This window comes from Dromiciops gliroides, chromosome 1 (assembly GCF_019393635.1).
Source record: "Dromiciops gliroides isolate mDroGli1 chromosome 1, mDroGli1.pri, whole genome shotgun sequence".
Lineage (NCBI taxonomy): Eukaryota > Metazoa > Chordata > Mammalia > Microbiotheria > Microbiotheriidae > Dromiciops > Dromiciops gliroides.
Genome location: NC_057861.1, coordinates 436,939,058 through 436,962,946, shown reverse-complemented (window position 1 = coordinate 436,962,946; position 23,889 = coordinate 436,939,058). Strand labels below are relative to the sequence as shown.

The 23,889-nt window shown below is 36.7% G+C and overlaps 1 protein-coding gene across 3 annotated transcripts in view; it reads left to right on the top strand.

Annotated features, from left to right (window-relative positions):
• The window catches only part of TNPO1 (transportin 1), a 124,017-nt gene that overhangs the window by 59,524 nt on the left and 40,604 nt on the right, over window positions 1-23,889 (top strand). For all 3 annotated transcript variants that reach the window (XR_006354905.1, XR_006354904.1, XM_043986265.1), the window contains exons 6-9: window positions 7,159-7,265; window positions 8,803-8,936; window positions 12,378-12,459; window positions 21,361-21,483. Coding sequence is in view for 1 of the 3 variants with exons in the window: in XM_043986265.1 (XP_043842200.1) it covers window positions 7,159-7,265; window positions 8,803-8,936; window positions 12,378-12,459; window positions 21,361-21,483 (446 nt within the window). In the remaining 2 variants the exon portion in view is untranslated. The remainder of the gene's footprint in view (window positions 1-7,158; window positions 7,266-8,802; window positions 8,937-12,377; window positions 12,460-21,360; window positions 21,484-23,889) is intronic.

Below are 23,889 nucleotides of genomic sequence, written 5' to 3'. Positions count from 1 at the left end.
GGGAATCTATAGATTAGGAGATGGGGGTGTGATCTTCTAGAGAAGGTAGAATGGAATGAGATCAGGTGTATAAGAAGAGGAGTTTACCTTCAAGAGAAGGGCCATCTCTTCATGTGAGATGGGTCAAAGAAGATCTAGATTGGGGGGAAAGGGGGCTGAGAGCCAAGAATGGTTTTTACATTTTTAAAATAAAGTTTTACTGTATTTTAAAATGTAAAAGCTATTCTTGGGCTATAGATGTGTGCACTCTTGGTCTTAGATAATGGAAGAAGGTCTCTAGATGATATAGGAGCTCCTTTTCGGGGGGGGGGAGTAGTATGCTTTAGATAATAAATTTTGTACTGTCTGTAGTAATCTATATTAGGAGGCAGCTAGGTGGCTCAGTAAATAGAGCTCTGGGTTCTATATTCAGGAAGACTTTGAGTGCAAATGTGGCCTCAAACACTACCTTTGTGACCATGAGCAAGTCACTTAACTTCTCTTTGTCTTAATCCACTGGAGAAGGAAATGGCAAACCATTACAGTATCCTTTTATTTTTTTATTTTATTTTTTTGCTGAGCAATAAGGGTTAAGTGACTTGCTCAGGGTTACACTGCTAGTAAGTGTCAGGTGTCTGAGGATAGATTTGAACTCAGGTCCTCCTGAATCCAGGGTCGGTGCTTTATTCACTGCGCCACCTAGCTGCCCCCCATTACAGTATCCTTGCCAAAGAAACCCCATGGACAGTATTGGCACGGGGTGCTGAAGAACCAAGCACAATAGAAGGATGACTATGCAAAAAGGGCAGTGATAGTCTACTTTTGTTTGCACCATGCTTTAGGTTGGCAGAGTGTGAAAAACCTTTGCAAACTTATATATTTTTTATTTGACACTCAGGGCTACCCTGTGAAGTATCTCTCTTTTTCAGTTGAGAAAGCAGTCTCAGAAAAGTTGAATAACTTGCTCAGTGTTACATTTATGGGTATAAAACAGGCTCTGAACCTGAGATTTTTAGCACTTTATCCACTATGCTAGGGACAATTCTTGATAATACTTCATATTAGAACTTAAAGAGGCCTGTTGGGCAATTGTATTTCAAGAGAAGTGAGTGTGGCATAATGCATAGAGAGCCTTGGCATCAGAAAAACCTGGTTTCAAGTCCAGCCTCTGATGTACTGACTTTGGGAATTTTAGGAAGTTGTTTTAACTTCTCAGTGCTCTAGGCTTATCTAAAATTAATTGAAGCTCAGGAACAGGAGAACATTGTACACAGTAGCAGCCACACTGTTCGATGACCACCTGTGATAGACTTAGCTTTTCTCAGCAATACAACGATCCAAGACAGTACCAAAGGACTCGTGATGGGAAATGCTCTCCGCATCCAGAGAAAGAACCATGGGATCTGAATGCAGATCGAAGCAGACTATTTTCACTTTTGTTGTTGTTTTTGTTTCTTCTTTCTTGTGGTTTTTCCCCTTTGTTTTGATTCTTCTCTCATAACATGATTAATGGAAATATGTTTAACATGATTGTGCAATATAATAACCTGTATCAGATTGCTTGAAAAGGAGGGAGAAAAATCTGGATCTCAAAATCTTACAAAAATGAATGCTGCAAACTATCTTTACATGTAATTGAAAAAAAAATGCTATTAAGTGCAGAAAAAGAAAGAAATTGAAGCTTAGAGATTCTAAGTTAGCTTCTTGCTTGTAGTCACACAGCTATTAAACATTACAGCCTGGACCTGAGAGTCAGTTCTTTAGACTTCGGGTCCAATGCTCTTCTTTTTGCTAAGCCAAACTTAATGTTTTTGTTCTTTGGCTGTCTCTTTTTTCTTTGACATTCACATCCATTTCCTCTTCTCCACACTTCTATATAATTGTCCTTTTTTAAAAAAAAAAACAATATTCACATATCTATATTAAGTTGGGTCTTTCTCCCAGGGACTTTTCCAAAATATTGTTTGTGTATAGGTATTTGAAAGAGATGTCTAAAAGAAAAAGGTCTTAGTTTTAAATATTCATTTACGAGTTTTCTCACCTAAAAGTGAAAAAAGTTCCCCCAAAATCAAAGAACAAAAATGTTTTAAAAATCATATCTAACAGAATATTTTTTAATTGCAAGTTGATGTAGTTGATTCCTTAGATTAATGTTTAAATTGGAAGTACACACTAATTGTAATGTTTCACATCTTTCTTCAGCAGGTTGTTCTTTGAATGTTATGAAGTTTCAGGGTCCAAGGTGGTTGTTAGTTATTGCATGATGTTTGTTGTATATTACAGGCTCATACACACACACATACACGCTTACTTTTTCTATATTTTGGACAAAGATACTTAAGGCTACTAGTAGAACTTGGTGCTCTCTGCTGTTAAATCAAGCTGACATCTTCTATGTAAATAGTAGATATATAAAGAGCAAATGCTAAGCATGTTAAAGAGCTTTTGACATCAGATTAGGAAGATGAAAAACCTAGAGAGAGACATTAACCCTTAAATGTTCATGAAAGAGGAAACAATGAGAAGTGCTGTTTACTAGATCACAGATTCAGAGCTAGAAGGGATCTTATGTATCATATTCCTTGTTTGAAAGATGGGAAGAAGAGGCATGGAGAGATTGGATATGTGTGAGCACATACAGAAGCTGGGATCTGAACCCAGATCTTCATGTATTCTAGGTTGTAGCATTCTTTCTTTTTTTTTTTTTTTTTTTTTTTTTTAGTGAGGCAATTGGGGTTAAGTGACTTGCCCAGGGTCACACAGCTAGTAAGTGTTAAGTGTCTGAGGCCGGATTTGAACTCAGGTACTCCTGACTCCAGGGCCGGTGCTCTATCCACTGCGCCATCTAGCTGCCCCTGTAGCATTCTTATTGGTGTACTGTGTGACCTTTTGTGCAAGGGCCTTTTTGTTTTGTTTTTATATCAACTTTAAAAAAAGATTGGGAGGCACACATGAACATCATCAATAGAAAGTGAAGTCAAAAATGATGGTGGGGGGCAGCTAGATGGCGCAGTGGATAGAGCACCGGCCCTGGATTCAGGGGGACCTGAGTTCAAATCCGGCCTCAGACACTTGACACTTGCCCAGGGTGATGTTTTTATGGATTTATCAAATATTCTGACCCTACTCTGTTTAGGGGCCCATGGTTCCAATAATTGAGCAATTCAGTTGTTCATGTGACTTTCATTTTCTTAGTACATAATAAGTACTTAGGCACAAAATTAATCTTTAACTTCAGAACTTCTTCTCATGACATGGGCATTCAGCAACACAAATGCCATAATAGTAGCTACAGGAGAAGCCTGATAAATCTTTTTAGGAAAGACCAATCGTAACATTAACAGCAGCAGCAAAAACCTGTTAAGCAGCACACTATTAACCTAATTTTACAGTGGTTGTGACTTGGCCATGACCACACAATGAGTAAAATGTCAAGGCTGAGACGAACATCCAATTCATATACCTCTTATTACTATATCATACTGCTTCTGCATTGATAGTTAACTAGTTCAGATTGATGATCTCAATAATAAAAAATTAGAAATTAACCTTAAATTGTTGGATATACTTATTAAATAAAACATGAATATATTAATTAGGAAAAGTGTTTTGACCAATAAGGATTAAAATTTCAAGCATTTTCTAATCAACCATAAAATACAGTTAACCATAGCACCCACTTTTTTTTTTTAATTTAGTTCTGTTTTTTAATTTTTTTGGTGAGGCAATTGGGGTTAAGTGACTTGCCCAGGGTCACACAGCTAGTAGGTGTCAAGAGTCTGAGGCCGGATTTAAATTCAGGCCCTTCTGACTACAGGGCTGGTGCTCTATCCACTGCGCCATCTAGCTACCCCAACCCACTTTCTTAAAGCAATTTTTTATTTTGCTCTTCAGAGTAAATCGATTAGAAATAATTTCCACATAGTTATGATTAATTTATTGAGTTTGCTATAAAGATGAAATGACGGGGCAGCTAGGTGGTGCAGTGGATAAAGCGCTGGTCCTGGAATTCAGGAGGACCTGAGTTCAAATTTAGCCTTAGACGCTTGACACTTACTAGCTGTGTGACCCTGGGCAAGTCACTTAACCCCAATTGCCTCGCCAAAAAGAGAGAGGGAGGGAGGGAGGGGCCGGCATCTGAGTGTCTGAGGCCGGATTTGAACTCAGGTCCTCCTGAATCCAGGGCCGGTGCTCTATCCACTGCGCCACCTAAGCTGCCCCCCACCATCATTTTTGACTTCACTTTCTAAAGTTGATATAAAAACAAAACAAAAAGGCCCTTGCACAAAAGGTCACACAGTACACCAGTAAGAATGCTACAACCTAGAATACATGAAGATCTGGGTTCAGATTCCAACTTCTGTATGTGTTCACACATGTCCAATCTCTCCATGCCTCTTCTTCCCATCTTTCAAACAAGGGATATGATGCATAAGATCCCTTCTAGCTCTGAATCTGTGATCTAGTAATCAGAGGCATGATTGACTTCAGTGAGAGAAGTAAATGTATAACTTTTTTTAAATTTGCTAAATTAAAACAAAGAGTATAGTGGATAACCCTGGGCCTGGAAGACCTGGGTTCAAATCTGACCTATCACTAGCTATGTGGCCATGGGCATGTCATTTCATTCTGTTTGCCTCAGTTCCTCATCTGTAAAATGAGCTGGAGAAGGAAATGGCAACCAACTCCAGTATCTTTGCCAAGAAAACCCCAATGGGATCACAAAGAGTTGGACATGACTACAAAAGACTAAATAACAAAAAATTAAAACCATTTGTTTTTTACATAAAAGATATTGCAAGATCAGTTTATTTTGTATTAATTTTCCTATTACTCCAGTTGGGTTTTTTAAATATAAACGTTTTATTATTTTCCAGTTAAATTTAGAGATAGTTTTCAACATTTGTTTTTATGAGATTTCTAGTTTCAATTTTTTCTCCCTCCCCCCTGCCCAAGACTGCAAGCAATCTGATATAGTGTTATATATGTACATTCACATTAAACATATTTCTGCATTAGTCATGTTCTTTTTTAATTTTTTTTGGCTGGGCAGTTGGGGTTAAGTGACTTGCCCAGGGTCACACAGCTAGTAAGTGTTAAGTGTCTGAGGCCAGATTTGAACTCAGGTCCTCCTGAATCCAGAGCCGGTGCTTTAACCACTGCTCCATCTAGATGCCCCAGTCATCCAGCTGTCTCAGTCATGTTCTAAGAGAAGAATCAGAGCAAAAAGGAAAAACCTTAAAAAAGAAAAACAACAAAAACAATAGAAATAGTATGGTTTGATTTGCGTCTAGATTCAAAAGTTCTTTTTTTTTTTTTCTGTATTTGGAGAGCATTTTCCTTCATGAGTCCTTTGGAACTATCTTGGACCCGTTTGTTGTATTGCTGAGAAGAGTCAAGTCTATCACAGTTGATCAACACATAATGTTCTCCTGGTTCTGCTCATCTCACTCATCATCAGTTCATGCAAGTCCTTCCAGGTTTCTCTGAAATCTGCCTGCTCATCATTTCTTACAGCACAATAGTATTCCATTACATTCATATACCACAACTTGTTCAGTCATTCCCCAATTGATGGGCAACCCCTCAATTTCCAGCTCATTGCCACCACAAAAAGAGCAGCTACAAATATTTTTTTACATGTGGGTCGTTTTCTCTCTTTAAAATCCAGTTGTTTTTATGGCAGCTTACATTTCAGTTCAACAAACAATTGTTTGATGCACTGTATTAGATGATGAGAAAGAGAAAAAGATTAATGACCTTCTTCCAGCTATCCATGGTTAAATGCAGTATTACTGTGTATTAACTTGAGAATTAAAGTTTTGCTTCCGTAACCCCTGGTAGCATAGGTCACCATTTGGGGCACACGGCTTGTTACTTATTAAAGGATTTTGGAGAGGAGTGTGCAAAAAGCAGAATGAATTGTATGCCAAACTCTTGCTTTCAATTTCTCTTTCCATCTTTTGGGAGGGGTGTGTGTGGTTCTGGACATATAATTTTATCCTGAAAAGGGATGTTCCTCCACTGTTGTCTTTTCAACTTGAGGGTTTTGGAGAATTATCTGGGTCACTGAATGATTAATTAATTAACTTGCCCAGCCAGTATGAATTGGAGGCATACCTTGAACCCAGATCTTCCTGATTGAAACACCAGAATTTAGAGCTTACTGTTTAGCTGATCAACCAAATCTTTTGAAGATATTGGAGACAAGAGGGCCATTTTCATTATTACTTGGTTAATTGAAATATTATTCTAGTTGAGCATAGCAGCTGCTCCTGGGACTTTTCTAAATTCTGTTAAAGTAGAATTTTCATTCCCCTAACAGTTTTTGATCACCTCCATGTCATAATGAAACATCAGGTTGAATATGACTTTACCCCAGTGAAGGCAATGGCAAAAGATAAGCTTGCTATGAAATGTGTCCCATGAAGACATTTGGTCTTTATAAAGTTATATATTTTGAATAGCAGTGAAACAGTCCAGCCACCAGCCACAGAGGTAGGGATACAGTGAAAGGAACTGGTTTTAGAGGGTTTGGTTTAGCCTTGGGTAAAGCTGCCACTTTAGCAGCTCTGCAGTATGGGTTAAGACATTTAACTTTTCTGAACTTTTTGAATTTCTGTTTGTTTTGAATTTTTCTGAAAAGGGTATAATGTGTGTTATACCACATACATCAAGCTTGTGAGGATCAAATGAGAGAGATCTTTAAAATGATTGTAACAATAAAATATTACCGTAATAAGGTGTTAGTATTTGGGGGCATGGACACGTGTTTATTTTCTTTCCCTCTGGAAGTAGGAGTGTACTTTGAGAGAAAAAAGTGCTTTGGTGAGTACTTGTAACACTGATCAGTCAGGTACTGTGGGCAGTGGAATAGGGAAGGCCCCCCTCAACCCCCAATATACTGCTTGTTCTTTTGGTGTCATGTATAGTGCTTTGGGCTTTTTACCTTGAAATAATAAATTGATTAGTGGTAAAATGAAAATATATTTCAGCAAAAATTCATTTTACCATCATTTTTTTCTTCCAAACTTTAATGGCATTTTTTGTTAGTCATGTGTATATAGGACAGATTACTGTGGGTGGGGGTAGGGGTGTGTGTGTGCACAAGCTTTGCGTGTGTGGTGAGGAAAAGAACTCTAACTTTTTCTAAAGTGAAATTCATTTTTTCTTCCCAAGGTATTCTGATTACAACTATTGCCTCCAAGGGAGAATTACAGAACTGGCCTGAGCTCTTGCCAAAGCTTTGTAGCTTATTGGATTCTGAAGATTATAATACATGTGAAGTAAGGATGCATCCATCACATTAGATTTTTTTTTCATTTCAAGTTATACTTAACTTTATTACCCACTATAACCTTTTGGAATTTGTTTTAAAAATATTTCTTGCACTTTAAAGCCTGTAGTTATTCTGACTTGCCATTTCTTTTGGTTATTTTCTTTAAACAGAATTGAAATATACTTATACCAAAAGCATTTTGTTATACTTGAGCTATGAATCCAGTCTTCTTTTTATAATCTGTTGTCTAAAACTATACAAAATACAGCAAGATTTAATTTTAGTTTTAATGTTAACTTGTATAATTTCTTAGGCTAGCATGAAAAGTAGAAAGAGCCATAAAAAATTTTTTTTACCTACAAGTATATACCTATAGGTATATCCTCTTCAACATTGGCTTTCCCACCTTTTAACTCCCCATACTGTCCTAGGGGATATGCCTTGCCATATTTCAGACATGGTAAATATTCTGGACAGAAAGAAATATTTAAATCTATTTCTTAATATTTTGATAAAGTTTTATGATCTGGAAAAAAAAAGAGCCATTTTTCTTAGGTGTCATTTATTTCCCGAGTCAAATTTGTTTAGCATTTCCAAATTATGACATAAGAATATGCCAGGAACAGATCTTTAAACCAAATTTCTTTCTTATAGCAGACTCAGTAGAAACATTTACTTTGTTTCAAAGTAATTCCTGTACTTTTTTTGAATATTTAATAATACATTTGGAAATTAGTTGGACCTGCATACTAAAGCTATAAAGAAAAAAATGGTATCCTTATAAAGAAAAGGAGTTTGAGGATAGCCTTCTGGAAGTGTAAATACTTATATCATAGGTGATTTAAATATCTCACTCAGAACTAGAAATGTGATGTGTCAGTTATAGTATACATAAGATTTGATTTAGTGTGGAGAAAGTTAAAAACATTTCTAGACTATTGTATTTAATGACCACTAATATATATTTAATTTACATTGAAAGTTGCTTTAATTTTTCTTAAGCCTTAAGTAATTAATACTACTTAAATGAAATGAGATTTCTTTTCCTCTGTTTTACTAATCAGTGAAAAATGTAAGTCGAAAAGGTGGCTTCTGCATGAAGGCAAACACTTTTTGTCTTGTTTTCTGGGGCCATGAGGGTTAAGTGGCTTGCCCAGGGACACACCACACAGCTAGTTAAGTGTCAGACACTAGTTTTAGGCCAGATTTGAACTCGGGTCTTCCTGAATCCATGGTACTTTATCCACTGTGCCACCTAGCTGCTCCCAACTTTTTTAGGCCCTGAATTCAAGAGTACCTGAGTTCAAATCTGGCCTCAGAAACTTGACACTTACTAGCTGTGTGACCCTGGGCAAGTCACTTAACCCCCTTTGCCCCGCAAAAAAAAAAAATCTATGAATACTTTCAGAACCTTTTAGGTTATAAAAGAAGAGAATATGATGATTACACTTGAAGATAAAATTAAATGTTGAAATAATAATTTTTAACTACATAGGAATTTCATTTTTAAATAGTTTTAATATTTGAATTTGTGTCTTTCTCAGGGAGCATTTGGAGCCCTTCAGAAAATATGCGAAGATTCTGCTGAAATTTTAGATAGTGATGTTTTAGACCGTCCACTTAACATCATGATTCCTAAATTTTTACAGTTCTTCAAGCATAGTAGTCCCAAAATAAGGTACTGAAGTAACAAGAAAATTTATTTAAAGTTATCAGAATTGATTACTACTATTGTTTTGTTGCTTAAGTGTTCACAACTACCTAGGAGAGTTAACTATTCCACATAAATGAAATCTCCAGATAATGGAAATTTTAACACCACTTCAATGCCAAAACATTTATCCATGTTAATGGAAAGCTATTTTTTTTCTTTTCTTTTTCTTTTTCTTTTTTTTTTTTTTTTTTGCGCGGGGCATTGGAGGTTAAGTGACTTGCCCAGGGTGACGCAGCTGGTAAGTGTCAAGTGTCTGAGGTCAGAGTTGAACTCAGGTCCTCCTGACTCCAGGGCCAGTGCTTTATCCGTTGCGCCACCTAGCTGCCCCAGAAAGCTATTTTTAAAAATAATATTCCTGGGGCAGCTCAGTCAGGAGGACCTGACTCCAGGGCCGGTGCTCTATCCACTGCGCCACCTAGCTGTCCCCCTTTATTTTCTTAAAGCACAGAATTTGAAATTTTTTCTCACTTCCAAATTCTCTCCCTCCCCTAACTGCTACCTTTCTTGTCTTTTTAACAAGGTACAGTAAGACATCAAACCAAAATTTCTTTACATGAGTATTTTAGGAGGGGAAAAAAAACCAGTAGAAATTTGAAGTTTGCTTTTCAGCCTCTACCACCATCATTTTTATACTCTACTTTCCCTCCCAATGCTCAGTTTAATACATCCAATTCTCTCCTGTTCTTTCTACACCTTTCATCCTGTTGGAAACTGGGAAGAATCTACTGTCATATATATATATATATTTTTTTTTTTTAATTTTAATTTTTTTTGTGGGGCAATGAGGGTTAAGTGACTTGCCCAGGGTCACACAGCTGGTTAGTGTTATATATGTCTGAAACCAGATTTGAACTCTGGTCCTCGTGAATCCAGGGCTGGTGCTTTATCCACTGCATCATCACCTAGCTGACCCCTCCCTTCCACCCCCCAAATGTTTTCTTAGCCATGTATTTGTATTTAAAGCTTTTTATATTTGATTTTAAATGATTTTAAATATTTTATCTATAAATATTTGAAAGTATGCTAGAAAGTGATGGTGGTTTTTACATAATTGTTTGTTTGTATGTAGATATCTATAGTCACCTATTTCCATATCTATTTATGTTCCAAAAGTTAATTTAGCTCAGTTTTAAGCTATTAAAACCGTGTTTGTGTGGGTGTGTTTTTCCACAATGTAAGAGCTGATGTCCTGGGATACTTCCAGTTATTAAACCAGGTTCTAATAATTAAGTGTCAGAACACATTTTCTTTTATTAATCTAGCTGGTGTGTACTGAATATAATTTAACCTTTACCTATTGGATCAAGATCATCTTTATGAATATCAGTCATTATACTCTACTATAATACAGTGGTACCCTGTTGAAATGTTTAGCTCCATTTACCTTGATACCAAATAGTCCAAAAACCCTGCTATATTTTATTTCTTATAACTAGTCATAGAGATTTTTGTCACATTTTTTTTCCCATGACTACCACTTCCATGAGAAGTGGTAGTTGTGCTGCTTTTAATTTGTTGTACATTAGGAAACCAAATAGCCAAATCCATTAGTATCCAAAATAGTGATTTTTTTTTTAAATGCCATATATACATATTCGTGTGTGTGTGTGTGTGTGTGTAGGCTTCAGGGTATCATCCATGGAATAAAGTGAACTAGTGTTATTTTTGAACTGCAAAGTACAAAGACATTGGATTCTGGTAGAGAAAGAAATGATCATTGAAAATTACATTTAACTATTAAATTAATTTTGCCCTACTGGCCTTGCTGTCTCACTTCCTAAATTCCAAGAGAATGACAGGGAAATTGTTTATATGTACAGATTTCATTTCACTGTTGTATTGTAAATATAATTTTTTTACCTCCCAACCCCTTTGCTGCTGGGAGTAACTTTTATTATAGAACCTTTAGTCTATAATCTTAGATCTTGGAACATCATTGCTGGATACTAGACAGCCAGGAATGTCAGAAATACACAAAACAGCCAGTAAATGTTAGGAAAACAGTGTTCACTTTTTATATAGTATTACAGAGGAAATAGTGAGATTTTAAACTTTTGATATAATTTTCCTTACTAAACATACTAGAAGTATAATGAGATTGTCATACACATAAGTATTTTTGAAAGGGGAAGAAAATTAACCATTTGCTGAACATAAATAGCAGTCCTTATTGGCTTTTTACAACAGTTATCCACAATATTAAAACTTCCCTGATTGTAAATATAGATATGTTTATGTGAACCAGTGACGATATGAATTACCTATTCATTGTAGTTGTTTACTTTGTGTGTGTGTGTGTGTGTGTGTGTGTCTGAGGTAATTGGGGTTAAGTGACTTGCCCAGGGTCACACAGCTAGTAAGTGTCAAGTGTCTGAGGCCAGATTTGAACTCAGGTACTCCTGAATTCAGGGCCGATGCTCTATCCACTGTGCCACCTAGCTGCCCCAAGCTGTTTACTTTTTAATTTCACTTCATCTCTATGTTTTTAATTGCACTTACAAATGTTAAGCTTTCTATAATAGTTGCTTTTAACAAATGCTAAGTGCCTTTTCTCCCATGTTCTGCTTTTTTTTTTTTTTTTTCGAGGATACAATTATCAGTGGACCACTTAAAAAGCAACATGATATTAGAGTTAAGAGGTTGGGGTTATTCTTCCAGAGTCAAGCATTTATGCTATTTATAGCCTTTTTGCATATTTTGAACAACTCAAAGGTTATTTAAAATTTATAGAAACTTTACAGGATAGGAACTTTTGTTCCTGGCCTCCTTGGGCAGACCACTTAAACTTTCTGGGACCGAGTTTCTTCATCTGTAAAATAAAAGGATTGGACTGACTAGACAGTTTTAAGGTTCTTTAGGGCTCAAACATTTCTGTTATAATCAGATGTATCAGGATACTTTCTGCTTGTAAGTGATTTCTAATTAACATTTGTGTTCACTGCCATTTAAAAAATAAAGTTGAGAAAAAAGCTACAATTTTTGCTTAATTTTGTGGGGGGGGGCAGTTGGGGTTAAATGACTTGCCCAGGGTCACATAGCTAGTAAGTGTTAAGTTTCTAAGGCCGGATTTGAACTCAGGTCCTCCTGACTCCAGGGCTGGTGCTCTATCCACTGTGCCACCTAGATGCCCCTGCTTAATGTTCTTTAAAACCTTTAAAGTTGTAATCAGAAAGTATTTTTTAAAACTACAAGTTTTTTGATGGCTTTAGATTAGAATATGTATCCACAAAGGTAAGTAGGTTATCTGCCTTTGAGGAGATTTCATGCTTTAGTTTAGCATCATCAGTTAATGAGCTATGAGGAGAATTTTTTAAAGTGCAATGTTTGGCTATAATATTTTCATTTTTGTTACTTCTTAAACCAAAATCAAATGTATGTTTCTAAACTTCTACATTGTACTTCTAGGTCTCATGCTGTTGCATGTGTCAATCAATTTATCATCAGTAGAACCCAAGCTCTGATGTTACACATTGATTCTTTTATTGAGGTAAGCCTTTTCGGGGGGGGGGGGTGGAAGTGTATATGGTAGTACTCAATGGATTTAATATTGCTTCTTTTTGCACACAAATTGTAATGGTTATTTAGTTTTAAATATTTTCACACTTTATAGCATTTAAAATCAGAAAAGCGCACAGGAGAAAGTTGTTTTAAAAATTTTAATAACTAGCATTGTATGACCCATTTCTCCATAACTTGTATCTGTGTTATGGTAGATTAGAAATTGGTCATTCAGCTTAAAATATTGTGAGTGAAGTATCATGTATTTTTAGTAATATATTATATGGCTAATTAAATCTTTTTGCTTCACAAATGTCTCAGGTTGCTCATAGAAATTATAATGATCCTCTCCTTTACCCTCTACTTCTACCCCCAATTCCTTGTATATAGATTATTTTTTAGCAGGAAATGTAGACTCAAAATTAAAGGAATAATAATTTGGTCCAGAGAATCCAATTGTTCCATTGATATCCATGTTAAAATTAGCTATGCATGAGGTAGAAGTGGGGAGGAGGAAAACTGTAGAAGTGACATTTAAAGAAGAAATTACTTTCTGATAAAATTTAAAGGATTTAATAATGCCAACTTATATACTTAAAATTACAAATAAGATAAATATGGAAAGTAAAAATACAATGTGGGATCTGTGCATTGTCCTATTTGTGCCTTTTGTAAAATTAGTTCTGTGAGAAACTAATTATAAAGTTTCCAGCCTTTCATTGAAGGCTCCTATATTTACTTGATACTAAATCCATTTATTTCATTTATCACATAGATATTAGGTGGCTAATTTTTTGGCTTTTGTTATCATTATATCCAGAGAAGTGTCCTAAATAACCACTTTGGTTGTTCTGATCATTGAATCTTACATGGGTAAAGCTTTAAAGCGGTTTTTTCTTTAAAATATTGAGTAGCAGGACAGGAGAACACAGGTATAAGTAGCTAAAGCAGTTCTTGGAATTCCTGCCCCACTAATGGGTTGAGGTGCTAGAACTATAGTATTCAGTTTCTCTTTTTTATACATGTCTGATTTTTCATGACCCCATTTGGGGCTTTCTTGGCAGAGGTAAATCCAGTGGTTTGCCATTTTCCTTCTCCAGGCCATTTTACAGATGAGAAAGATGAGGCAGTTAAATGACTTGCCTGGGGTCACACAGCTCCTAAGTGTCTGAAGCCAGATTGGAATTCAGGAAGACTCATCTTCCTGACTCCAGGCCTAGCACTCTATCACACTGTGCCACCTAGCTTCCCTAAATTTCTTTAATATTCTCCTATCATTTTTGGTGATTATCATAGAATAAATAGCAGCACCTATTTGTGATAGTTTAGCAAGCCTTGAAAGTTTTAGCTTCTGCTTTGGAAAAACTTTCTTTAAAATTCAGAAAAGTATACTCTAAATATGCTTATTAACTAATGTCTATCATAAAGAAAATAATTTAAAGCAACCAAACTAGGTAAACTGACTTAATACAAGCTTTCCAATACCATGTCAGTAAGTGAAAAAGTGTGTATAGAATGTTAACTGTTAAAACTCAGTTCTTACCCAGTTGCTGTGTTTATCCCAAGTATTTATATGCTTCATTCTTCCTGCTTCCTCTTCTATCTATATATCTTTTCCTCTTTTACCTTAATCTTAGCGATTAAGTAGTTAGAGGATAAGTCTTAAACACTATCTGTGACATTAACTAGGAGTAACAGACTCTACCGCCTCTTCAGTTTGCCTGGCCTAACTCTCTTGACTTTTCTAAATCTTTTCAGTTTTACTCTCTGGGTTTTGGTGGGGTTTTAGTTTGTTTTTTCATATTTCTACCATCTGAAATGCCTTTTTATGTTGAAGTCACGACATTACAGTGCCTTACCTCAGCTAATTCCCTCTTAAGACCACTCTGAATTTTACAGTTTGATTCCTTAAAGGAGGCAAACCAAGATATACCACAGTCAGTGAATAGTAGAAAAATATATCATGTGTGAGTGAGAGAGAGAGAGAGAACATCAGTTTAAGGGGCAGCCAGGTGGCACAGTGGATAGAACACTGGCCCTGGAGTCAGGAGTACCTGAGTTCAAAGCCGACCTCAGGCACTTAACACTTATTAGCTGTGTGACCCTGGGCTAGTCACTTAACCCCAATTGCCTCACTTAAAAAAAAAAAAAAAGAACATCAGTTTATATTGCCTAACTTAAAAGTGTAGTTATTTTCATTTTAGGCTGTTACTATGTGGCAATTATTATCTTGTTTTGATCTTTATAACAACCCTGAAAAGGGCAAACAGAGGTTAAGTGACAGGTCACACAGCTAGTAAGTGTCTTGAGTTCATATTTGAACTTCAGTCTTTCTGACTTTGGGCCTGGTATTCTACCTACTGCATCACCTGTCTGCCCCATTAAGGGACATTAAGTACTTGGACAATGACAGCATCGGGAATAAGATGTGAAGAGGTTAGGAAACACACACCTCCCCCCCCAATTTAAGACTTAATAATGTGTTTTCTGTGGGAACAGAACATTTCTTTTTTAAAAAATATTTTATATTCATTGGCATATCACCTTAATTCGTGGGAAAGCATGGCCATTTCATTCAAATGGGATGGGGTATAATGTTTTTTGTAGTAGTTTTATTTCATTTTCTTGATATCTTAAATAATTATTTGGTTTAGCCCTCTTAGCACTATAAGGATGATGGGTTCAGTGCCCCCCTTTCCCATTAAAAATAACCTTTTGGGGGCAGCTAGGTGGGACAGTAGATAAAGCACAGGACCTGAATTCAAATCCAGCCTCAGATACTTACTAGCTGTGTGACCCTGGGCAAGTCACTTAACCCTCATTCCACAGCGCACCCCCCCCTCCTCCACACACACATACACACACCCAAAAAAGAAAGAAAAACCTTTTCAGCAAAATTATTCAAGTGCAAAAAAGAAACAATCTTAGTATTTCTAGGTCATATGGACAAATGTAGTCATTTCTCTTTTCAGCTTAGATGCCATACTGTTGATGTTTAAAAGACTCTTTCTGCCCCCACCCCCGGGCAGTGGGGGTTAAGTGACTTGCCCAGAGTCACACAGCTAGTAAGTGTCAAGTGTCTGAGGCTGGATTTGAACTCAGGTCTTCCTGAATCCAGGGCTGGAGCTTTATCCACTGCGCCACCTAGCTGCCCTAAAAGACTCTTAATAATAAACCTTCATAGCTTCTAGCCTCTCTTTTCAATGTCTTCCACAGAGCTGCCAAAGTAATCTTCCTCAGGCAGAGTTCTGCTTTTTGGAGGGGGGGTATGGCAATTGGGGTTAAGTGACTTGCCCAGGATTACATAGCTAGTAAGTGTTGAGTGTCTGAGGCTGGATTTGAACTCAGGTCCTCCTGAATCCAGGGCCGGTGCTCTATCCACTGTCCCACCTGGCTGCCCCTAAAGAGCTGCTATATATGTATATTTTTTAGAAACCATAGCTTTTTTTTTTTCCATTAATCATTGCTATTTTATTTTTCTCAAATGTATCCACTCTTATGCTTTTTTTTTTTTTACATATAAGGTATTTTATTTTTTTCCATTACATGTAAAGATAGTTCTCAACTTTTGTTTATACAAGCTTTACAATTTCAGATTTTTCTCCCTCCCCCTCCCCTAGACAGCAGGTAATCTGATTGAGGTTATATCTATATATCTATACATACACACACACACACACACACACACACACACACACACACACACACACATATATATACACATAATAACATTAATCCTATTTCTGCATTAGTCCTGTTATAAGAGAAAAAATCAGAGCAATGATGAAAAACCTCAAAATAGAAAAAAAAAACCAGCACCAAAAACAAAAGAAATAGTATGGTTCATTCAGCATCTATAGTCCACAGTTCTTTTTTTTTTCTTGGATTTGGAGATCCTCTTCTATCATGAGTTCCCTGGAACTCTTCTGTACCATTGCATTGGTGAGAAGAATATAGTCCATCACAGTAGATCAACACTCAATGTTGATGATACTGTGTACAATGTTCTTCTGGTTCTGCTCATCTCACTCATCATCAGCTCAAGCAAGACCCTCCAGGTTTCTCTGAACTCCTCCTGCTCATCGTTTCTTACAGCACAATAGTATTTCATTGTATTCATGTACCACAACTTGTCCAGCCATTCCCCATTTGGTGGGCACCCCCTCAACTTCCAATTCCTTCCTACCACGTAAAGAGCAGCTATAAATATTTTTGTACATGTGGGTCCCTTTCCCCTTTCCATGATTTCTTTGGGAAAAAGACCCAAAAGTGGTATTGCTGGGTCAAAGGGTATGCACAGCTTTATAGCCCTTTGGGCATAATTCCAAATTGCTCTCCAGAATGGTTGGATCAGTTCACAGCTCCACCCACAATGAATTAGTGTTCCAATTTTCCCACAGCTTCTCCAACATTTATTATTTTCCTTTTTTGTCATTTTAGCCAATCTGATAGGTGTCAGGTGAAACAATAGCTTTCAAAGCTATCTTGCTTTTTGGCCTTTTCTTTTTTTTTTTTTGCACAGCAATGATGGTTAAGTGACTTGCCCAGGGTCACACAGCTAGTAAGTGTCAAGTGTCTGAGGCCAGATTTGAACTCAGGTCCTCCTGAATCCAGGGCCAGTTCTTTATCTACTCTACCACCTAGCTGCCCCTCAGGCAGAGTTCTGAATGTGCTGCTCACTTACTTTAAATGTTTGGGAGCTCCCTATTACCTTAGGGATAAACTCCTCAAATTTACTCTACAGAGTTCTCTATAACTGACACTTCCAACATTATTTCATATTATTCCTACACATAATTCCCCTTTAATGCACTCTGCTTCCAGCCAAACTGGTTTTCTAGTTGTACTCTGATTTTGACTTTTCCATTTCCTGCCTTGGCTCCATCTTTCAGAATTTTTATCTTCCTTCAAGGTAATGTTCATGCGCTAATTTCTCTGAGAAGCCTTTCTCAGTTCCCGTATTATTAACTTCTCTCTCTGAAATTTTTTTTTTAATTATCTTAGTGCTACATGTCTTGTAACCCCAGGAGATGTAAACTCCTTAAGGGAAGGGACTATAACCCCAAGGGATAACACAATATTTTGCTTCTAATAAATATTTCAATTAATCAAAGTAGTTGGTAGCAACTGCATCTAAGACTCAAGCAACTTGAGGAGTCCAGAATCCAAAGTAAGGGTCCTAAAAATTTACCCTTAGGTTGTAGGGCAAGTTATAAGAAGGTCGAAAGGAGTTTGTCACATTTAATATTTTAATAATCTGAAAGTGCGTGCTGTTCACAGGACTGTCCTTTGATAACTTCAACTCTACAGCTTCAAGAAGGGAGGCAGTTAGGAATAACAGGATAAAAATGTCCACATATTGTAATAAAAAAACTTCAGGGACCCAAAACTCAGTAGTATTTTTGCTGACAACCACATTCCTTATGCCTAGAATGCCTCCTGGTTCATATGCCATCTCTTCCATTCAACCCTCCCTAGTTATCAATCCTATTCACTGCAAAATAACCCAACATTAGCACGTGAATTTTCATACCACCTTTGTTTGAATAAGAGCTATTATACTAGTATTCTTCTAGTCTGAAGTAATAATGAACGATACTTTAGGAGATGAAGTTGGAAGAGTAGAAAAACCTCATTACACATACAGAACATGGGTTCTTAACTTGCTGTGTTTTGGGTGGGCAGACCCCTATGGCAGAACAAGTTCACAGACACCACTTACCCCCCATGGTTTTTTTGTGTGTGTGGGGATTTTTTTGGTTTTTTGTGGGGCAATGGGAGTTAAGTGACTTGCCCAGGGTCACACAGCTATATATGTGTCCGTGTCTGAGGCTGGATTTGAACTCAGGTCCTCCTGAATACAGGGCCAGTGCTTTATCCACTGTGCCACCTAGCTGTGGTCTCTAACGATTGGAATAACACCACCTGCTGGATACTTACTGTAGAAGAGTTCTGCCCATGAAGCGAAGGTCTTTGAGGGCAAGACCAGGAGTCTTTTCTTTGGCATCAGGAAGTGACGCGGATGAGTGGGAGGAAGAAGGAAGAGAGTAGCGCTCGGTCTGACGCTCTTTCCTTTGGACTCTGGAGAGCGGAGCTAGAAATGTGCTCTCCCTTTAATAGATAGGAATCTAGGCCTTTCTCTCTCTCTCTTTACCAAATTCTTATTCTCCTTAATAAATGCTTAAAAGTCTAACTCTTGCTAAAGCTTATAATTTATTGGCGACCACTCATTAGATATTTTAGACAGACTAGCTAGAATTTTAGCCCTTAACATCTCTCTCCCCCCACCACCACCCCCACCCCATGTATTAAAGAAAGCTTGTTGAGAGGTGAAATTGCTTATCTCTGAACAAAAATCTTCTCTGTAGCCTGTCCAACAAAATGGCCATCCAAACTTTGCTTAAAAACCTTTAGGGTTTGGAATTAGCACATGTTAAAATAGCCCATTTCTCTTTTGAATGGTTCTAATTGTTGTAATTCCAGCCTTGACATCAAGCTGGTTTTATAACTTGGATCCATTGTTCTTAATTCTGCTCTCTGAGGCCAGGCAGAAGAAACTGGTTACTTTTCCTAGGACTGACTTTCAGCACTTGTACAGGCTTTCCAGTATTGGAGACTGGATCATGTCATCTTTCTGCCCATTACCTCATCCCATATACACTTTTCCAGACTAAAATCCCCCATTTCCCTTAACTGGTTCCCATGGCAAGCTTTTCTTTCTAACTTAGAAATAACCTTTCAGTTATTGATTGGGAATTAAAATTTTATTTCTTGATTTGCAACATAATTAAAACACCAAGCCACTTTTATTTGGCATTATTAAATGATATAACCACTATTTTTTAATAGCAGCCTGAAATTTATTTAGAGAAATTCTGTAAGATATCATAGGATATATGCAGAGGAAGTTGCTTCCAAAACAAAACTAGACACAGCAGGGTAGGTAAATAAAGAATTTGGCACAAGTCTTCAGCATGGGGTAGTGGAGAGAGAATTGGTCTCAACACCTGGAAGACCAGATTCAAGCACTGACACAGACTGAATAGTGACTATGGTACATCACTTAATAGCGCTTTAGGTAACTCTCCAAAACTCTTTAAATTGCAGAAAAGGTGCTTACCTGTATTAGTAGATGGGATTTCCTCACAGGAGAACCCATGATACTGATACCAAATCCCCATCCCCATCCCCAGTTGCTGCAAATTATATGCTTGCCTGCTGTGTAGTGCTTATGTAGTCTGCAGGATCTTTGTAAACTAAGAATCATTCATATGTTCTGGAGTTCCTAAAAGTTGGGTACTTTTCTGCTGGTTCAGTAGTCTGGCATGGTAGAAATATTCTCATCCACAGATGAAAAGTAATGTAAATGAAAACATCCACATTCTATACTATTCAGCTGGTTATCAGAAGTACTAACACTTGTACGCTGTCAGAGTGATCAGATTATATCTGTGTTAGTTCTGGATGCCGAGTTTTAGGAAACATGTCCATAAACTGCATATTGAAAAAATGAGGCTTTTCAACAGAGTTGAGGCAAATTCTTTTATTTCCTGGTACCTTGATGTATTATTTGGTTTTGGAAATAATTCCTAGGTAGAAACTAGTATGCTGCATTATTTTTGTGGCAAGTTAAGGATCAAGTAAAAGCATCATTAGTTACTCCTCAAAGATACTAAGTTTCTTAGGAATTTGTTTTAGGCTGAGTGCATTCCTTGAACCAAGCTTAATATTTTATGTATTCTAAAACTTTAGTCTATTCAAAAGTGATCATAAAGTAAATAAGTGTATGAAACTTGTCACATTTGAAAAATTATCCTAAGATTCTTTTTTATGAAGTGTTTATTGGCATGTATGTTTAATAATGAATAGGATATAACTTTAATGCAAGGGTCTTAGAAGTCATAAAATGCTGAAATACTTTTTAAAACTAAGACTTGGAGGGGGCATCTAGGTGGCGCAGTGGATAAAACACCAGCCCTGGATTCAGGAGTACCTGAGTTCAAATCCAGCCTCAGACACTTTATACTTACTAGCTGTGTGACCCTGAGCAAGTCACTTAACCCCCATTGCCCCACCCAAAAAAATAAAACTAAGACTTGGGCAGCTAGGTGGCGCAGTGGATAAAGCACTGGCCCTGAATTCAGGAGGACCTGCGTTCCAATCCAGCCTCAGATGCTTAACACTTACTAGCTGTGTGACCTTGGTCAAGTCATTTAACCCTCATTGTCTCGCAAAAAAAAAAAAACCTAAACTAAAATTCATTTTTACATATGTAAGTTTTCTAAGGTCACACTGAGAATGACAGGTGGGATTTGAACCCAGGTTTTGTGATACCACATCTAACACTCCTTCCTCTCTCCTGTACTACTTCCAGATAACAGTAATTTCGTTTGTAAAAATAAGTGACTATGTGACACAGTGGATAGAGTACAGGGACTTGGTTCAAAAGCCACATCTGGCACTAGTTATTGAACATAGGAAAAGTTAAGTCACTGAACTTTTCTGAGCCTCAGGAAACAATGTTAAGATTCCACATTATAGACACAATTGCAGTCCGGGTCTGCAATTGTGTTTGATGATGTCACTAGATAATACAGAATTTTCTTTAATTTGTAGGTTTTGGGTTGCCTACCTCCCCTTTTTTTCTTTTTTAAAGTACACATTAAAATATTTTGGAAAGAAGAAAATTGTCAATCTGTGTGATGACAAAGGTGTAAAATTTGGTAAGCTCAACAGAGGTATAAAGCCACAATGAAGAAAATATTGTTTCCTAGGTATATTTGAATGTATTAAGTAAATCGAGTTTTAATTTGGGTATAAATTTACTTGCTTATACACAAACTCTCTCTGAGGATTTTTTAAAAATTAAATTTTATTTCTCATATGATAGAATCTGTTTGCATTGGCTGGTGATGAAGAGCCAGAGGTACGTAAAAATGTGTGTCGGGCTCTCGTGATGCTACTTGAAGTCCGAATGGATCGCCTGCTTCCTCATATGCATAATATAGTGGAGGTAATTATTATGTGACTTCCTTTTCCTAATTTTATCAAAAAAATCTATAAATGTTTTCAGATATGCTGTGAATAGTCCCTTTTTCCTAAACTAGACAATAAAGAATTTATTAGTTTATTTTAATTTCTCATTGACGTTTTTACTGGAGTGGATTATAGTTTGCCAGAATGATTATTTAGAATTAAGATTATGACTATCTTCTGTCTGTGATGTTTAAAATCTAAATTGTGGTCACCTTAAATTAGAAGCTTTAGCACCAGTCCTTGGGCATTAAACATTTATTAAAGCATACAGATATTCCCATGGAGTTCAGAAAGTTAAGAAAAAAGCCTATTTAGCCTAGAGTTCCAGCCTGGTCTGGTTCTTCCTCAAGTCCTCTGCCACAAGCCTGCTTCAATCATGAACTCTCTCCAGCAAACTGATTGTGGAAGCTTTTTATAGGTCTGGAACAGAGGCTCCTACAGTGACCTTCTAGCTGATCTGCTAAGGCCCTAAAGAGGCAATTTCCGTCTCCCAATACTTTAAGGAGACTTCATAAATCTCATTAATTTCACCAAAGACAGTATGATGGTAAAAATGCATGTTATGCTGCATAACTGATGATGTACTTGTAATATATACAATAATTCCAAACCATACCCACAATGTACATAGTCACAATGACATGTAAATGATATATGAATGTAAATGACTGGTAATATTAGACATTATTACATAATCTTTTAGCAAGTAAACACATTATCTTATACATGAATTCTCTATCTAGTATGACAGTAACAGATACTTAAAGTGATATAATTCTTCAAAAAGAAATGAGTCAATATTCAATATGTCCATTGATAAATCAAGCAATAGGTTTTAAACATAATACCATAAACAGACTCATTAAACTCATGGTTCAAAAAAAACCAACCAAATAAACAAGCGGTTTACCTGCAGAAGGAAAAGCTTGTTAAGGTTAAAGAATTTAAGCAGTCAGAACTTGGGGTATGCCACATTGTTTCAACTGGTTCTCCAATTCTCTGCATGTCAAAGTGGCAGGGGTTTCTGAATTGTCATTAATTTTTCTAATGCTATCATAATGTTCTTTATGGTAGAAAATGTGGAGTTCTCTAGCATCAGTTTTGTCTGTGCCACTGATTTTCAATAGGGGCTGATTCATCTGATAGGTTTATCATTGGGAGCAACCATAAACACCTACTTGAAAGTTGCCTCCATCATGGTTGACCATTCTCAGTTTGGCATAGTGTTTTATTTTGTTTTTAATATATATGAAATACTTCAAGTCAGATATATTTGTGATTAACACAAGTGACTATTTCCTAATCATAGCCAGTACTGTTGATTTGATTACTTTCTGGTATTTAAAGAACTTTGCTTCTTACAAGTTTGCTTTACAGCCACTCCCCAACTAACAAAAACTTCTGTGATCAAATAGCCTATTTTTAAAGTACACACATGACTACAACCAGAACTGCCAGCAATATAAGATAATCGCTACTGTCACTCATTAGTTATAAAGCTGAACAATGCAAAAAGTAGAATTTTCCTGAATGCAAATCAATAACTTTAAAATAATCATAGTTTGGTTTACATGTGTATGGCATGATAGTGAGTGCTTTACCAAATCTTTTAAAAATTGAGTTTTTTGGGACAGCTGACTTTTGAAGTTACATACATGCTATCCAGAAACACATCTATGATAAACTATTGTAACGATTGGAATGACGCCACCTGCTGGAGACTTACTGTAGAAGACTTCTGCCCATGAAGCAAAGGTCTTTGAGGGCAAGACCAGGAGTCTTTTCTTCAGGAGTCAGGAAGTGACGCGGGCTAGTGGGAGGAGGAAGGAAGAGACTGGCGCTCAGTCTCGGGCTCTTTCCTTTGGACTCTGGTGGAGAGCGGAGCTAGAAATGTGCTCTCCCTTTAATAGATAGGAATCTAGGCCTTTCTCTCTCTTTACCAAATTCTTATTCTCCTTAATAAATGCTTAAAAGTCTAACTCTTGCTAAAGCTTATAATTTATTGGCGACCACTCATTAGATATTTTAGACAGTTTAGCTAGAATTTTACCCCTTAACACTATACATATATCAGATGATACAAATTCATTAAATGATTTCTTAGGGAGGGAAAAATCCTAGATGCATATATAGTAGGGTATTTTTTTACTTGTTTTTGTTTTTAAGATATCTGAGGTTGGAGAGGATATATTGAGTGGTTTTGTATGGGGTATAAAGAGGAAGAGTGCAGTGGGATAGGTAACCCAGGAATGTTTCTCCAACAAAGGTGTGATTTGTTAAATATTTTATACTCAAAGTCAGTGACAACATGAATTTTGTCCAGTGGGCGGCAAGATGCATTGAGGAGGGGGATGAGGGTGGCTGGAATGCACTTACTTGCCTA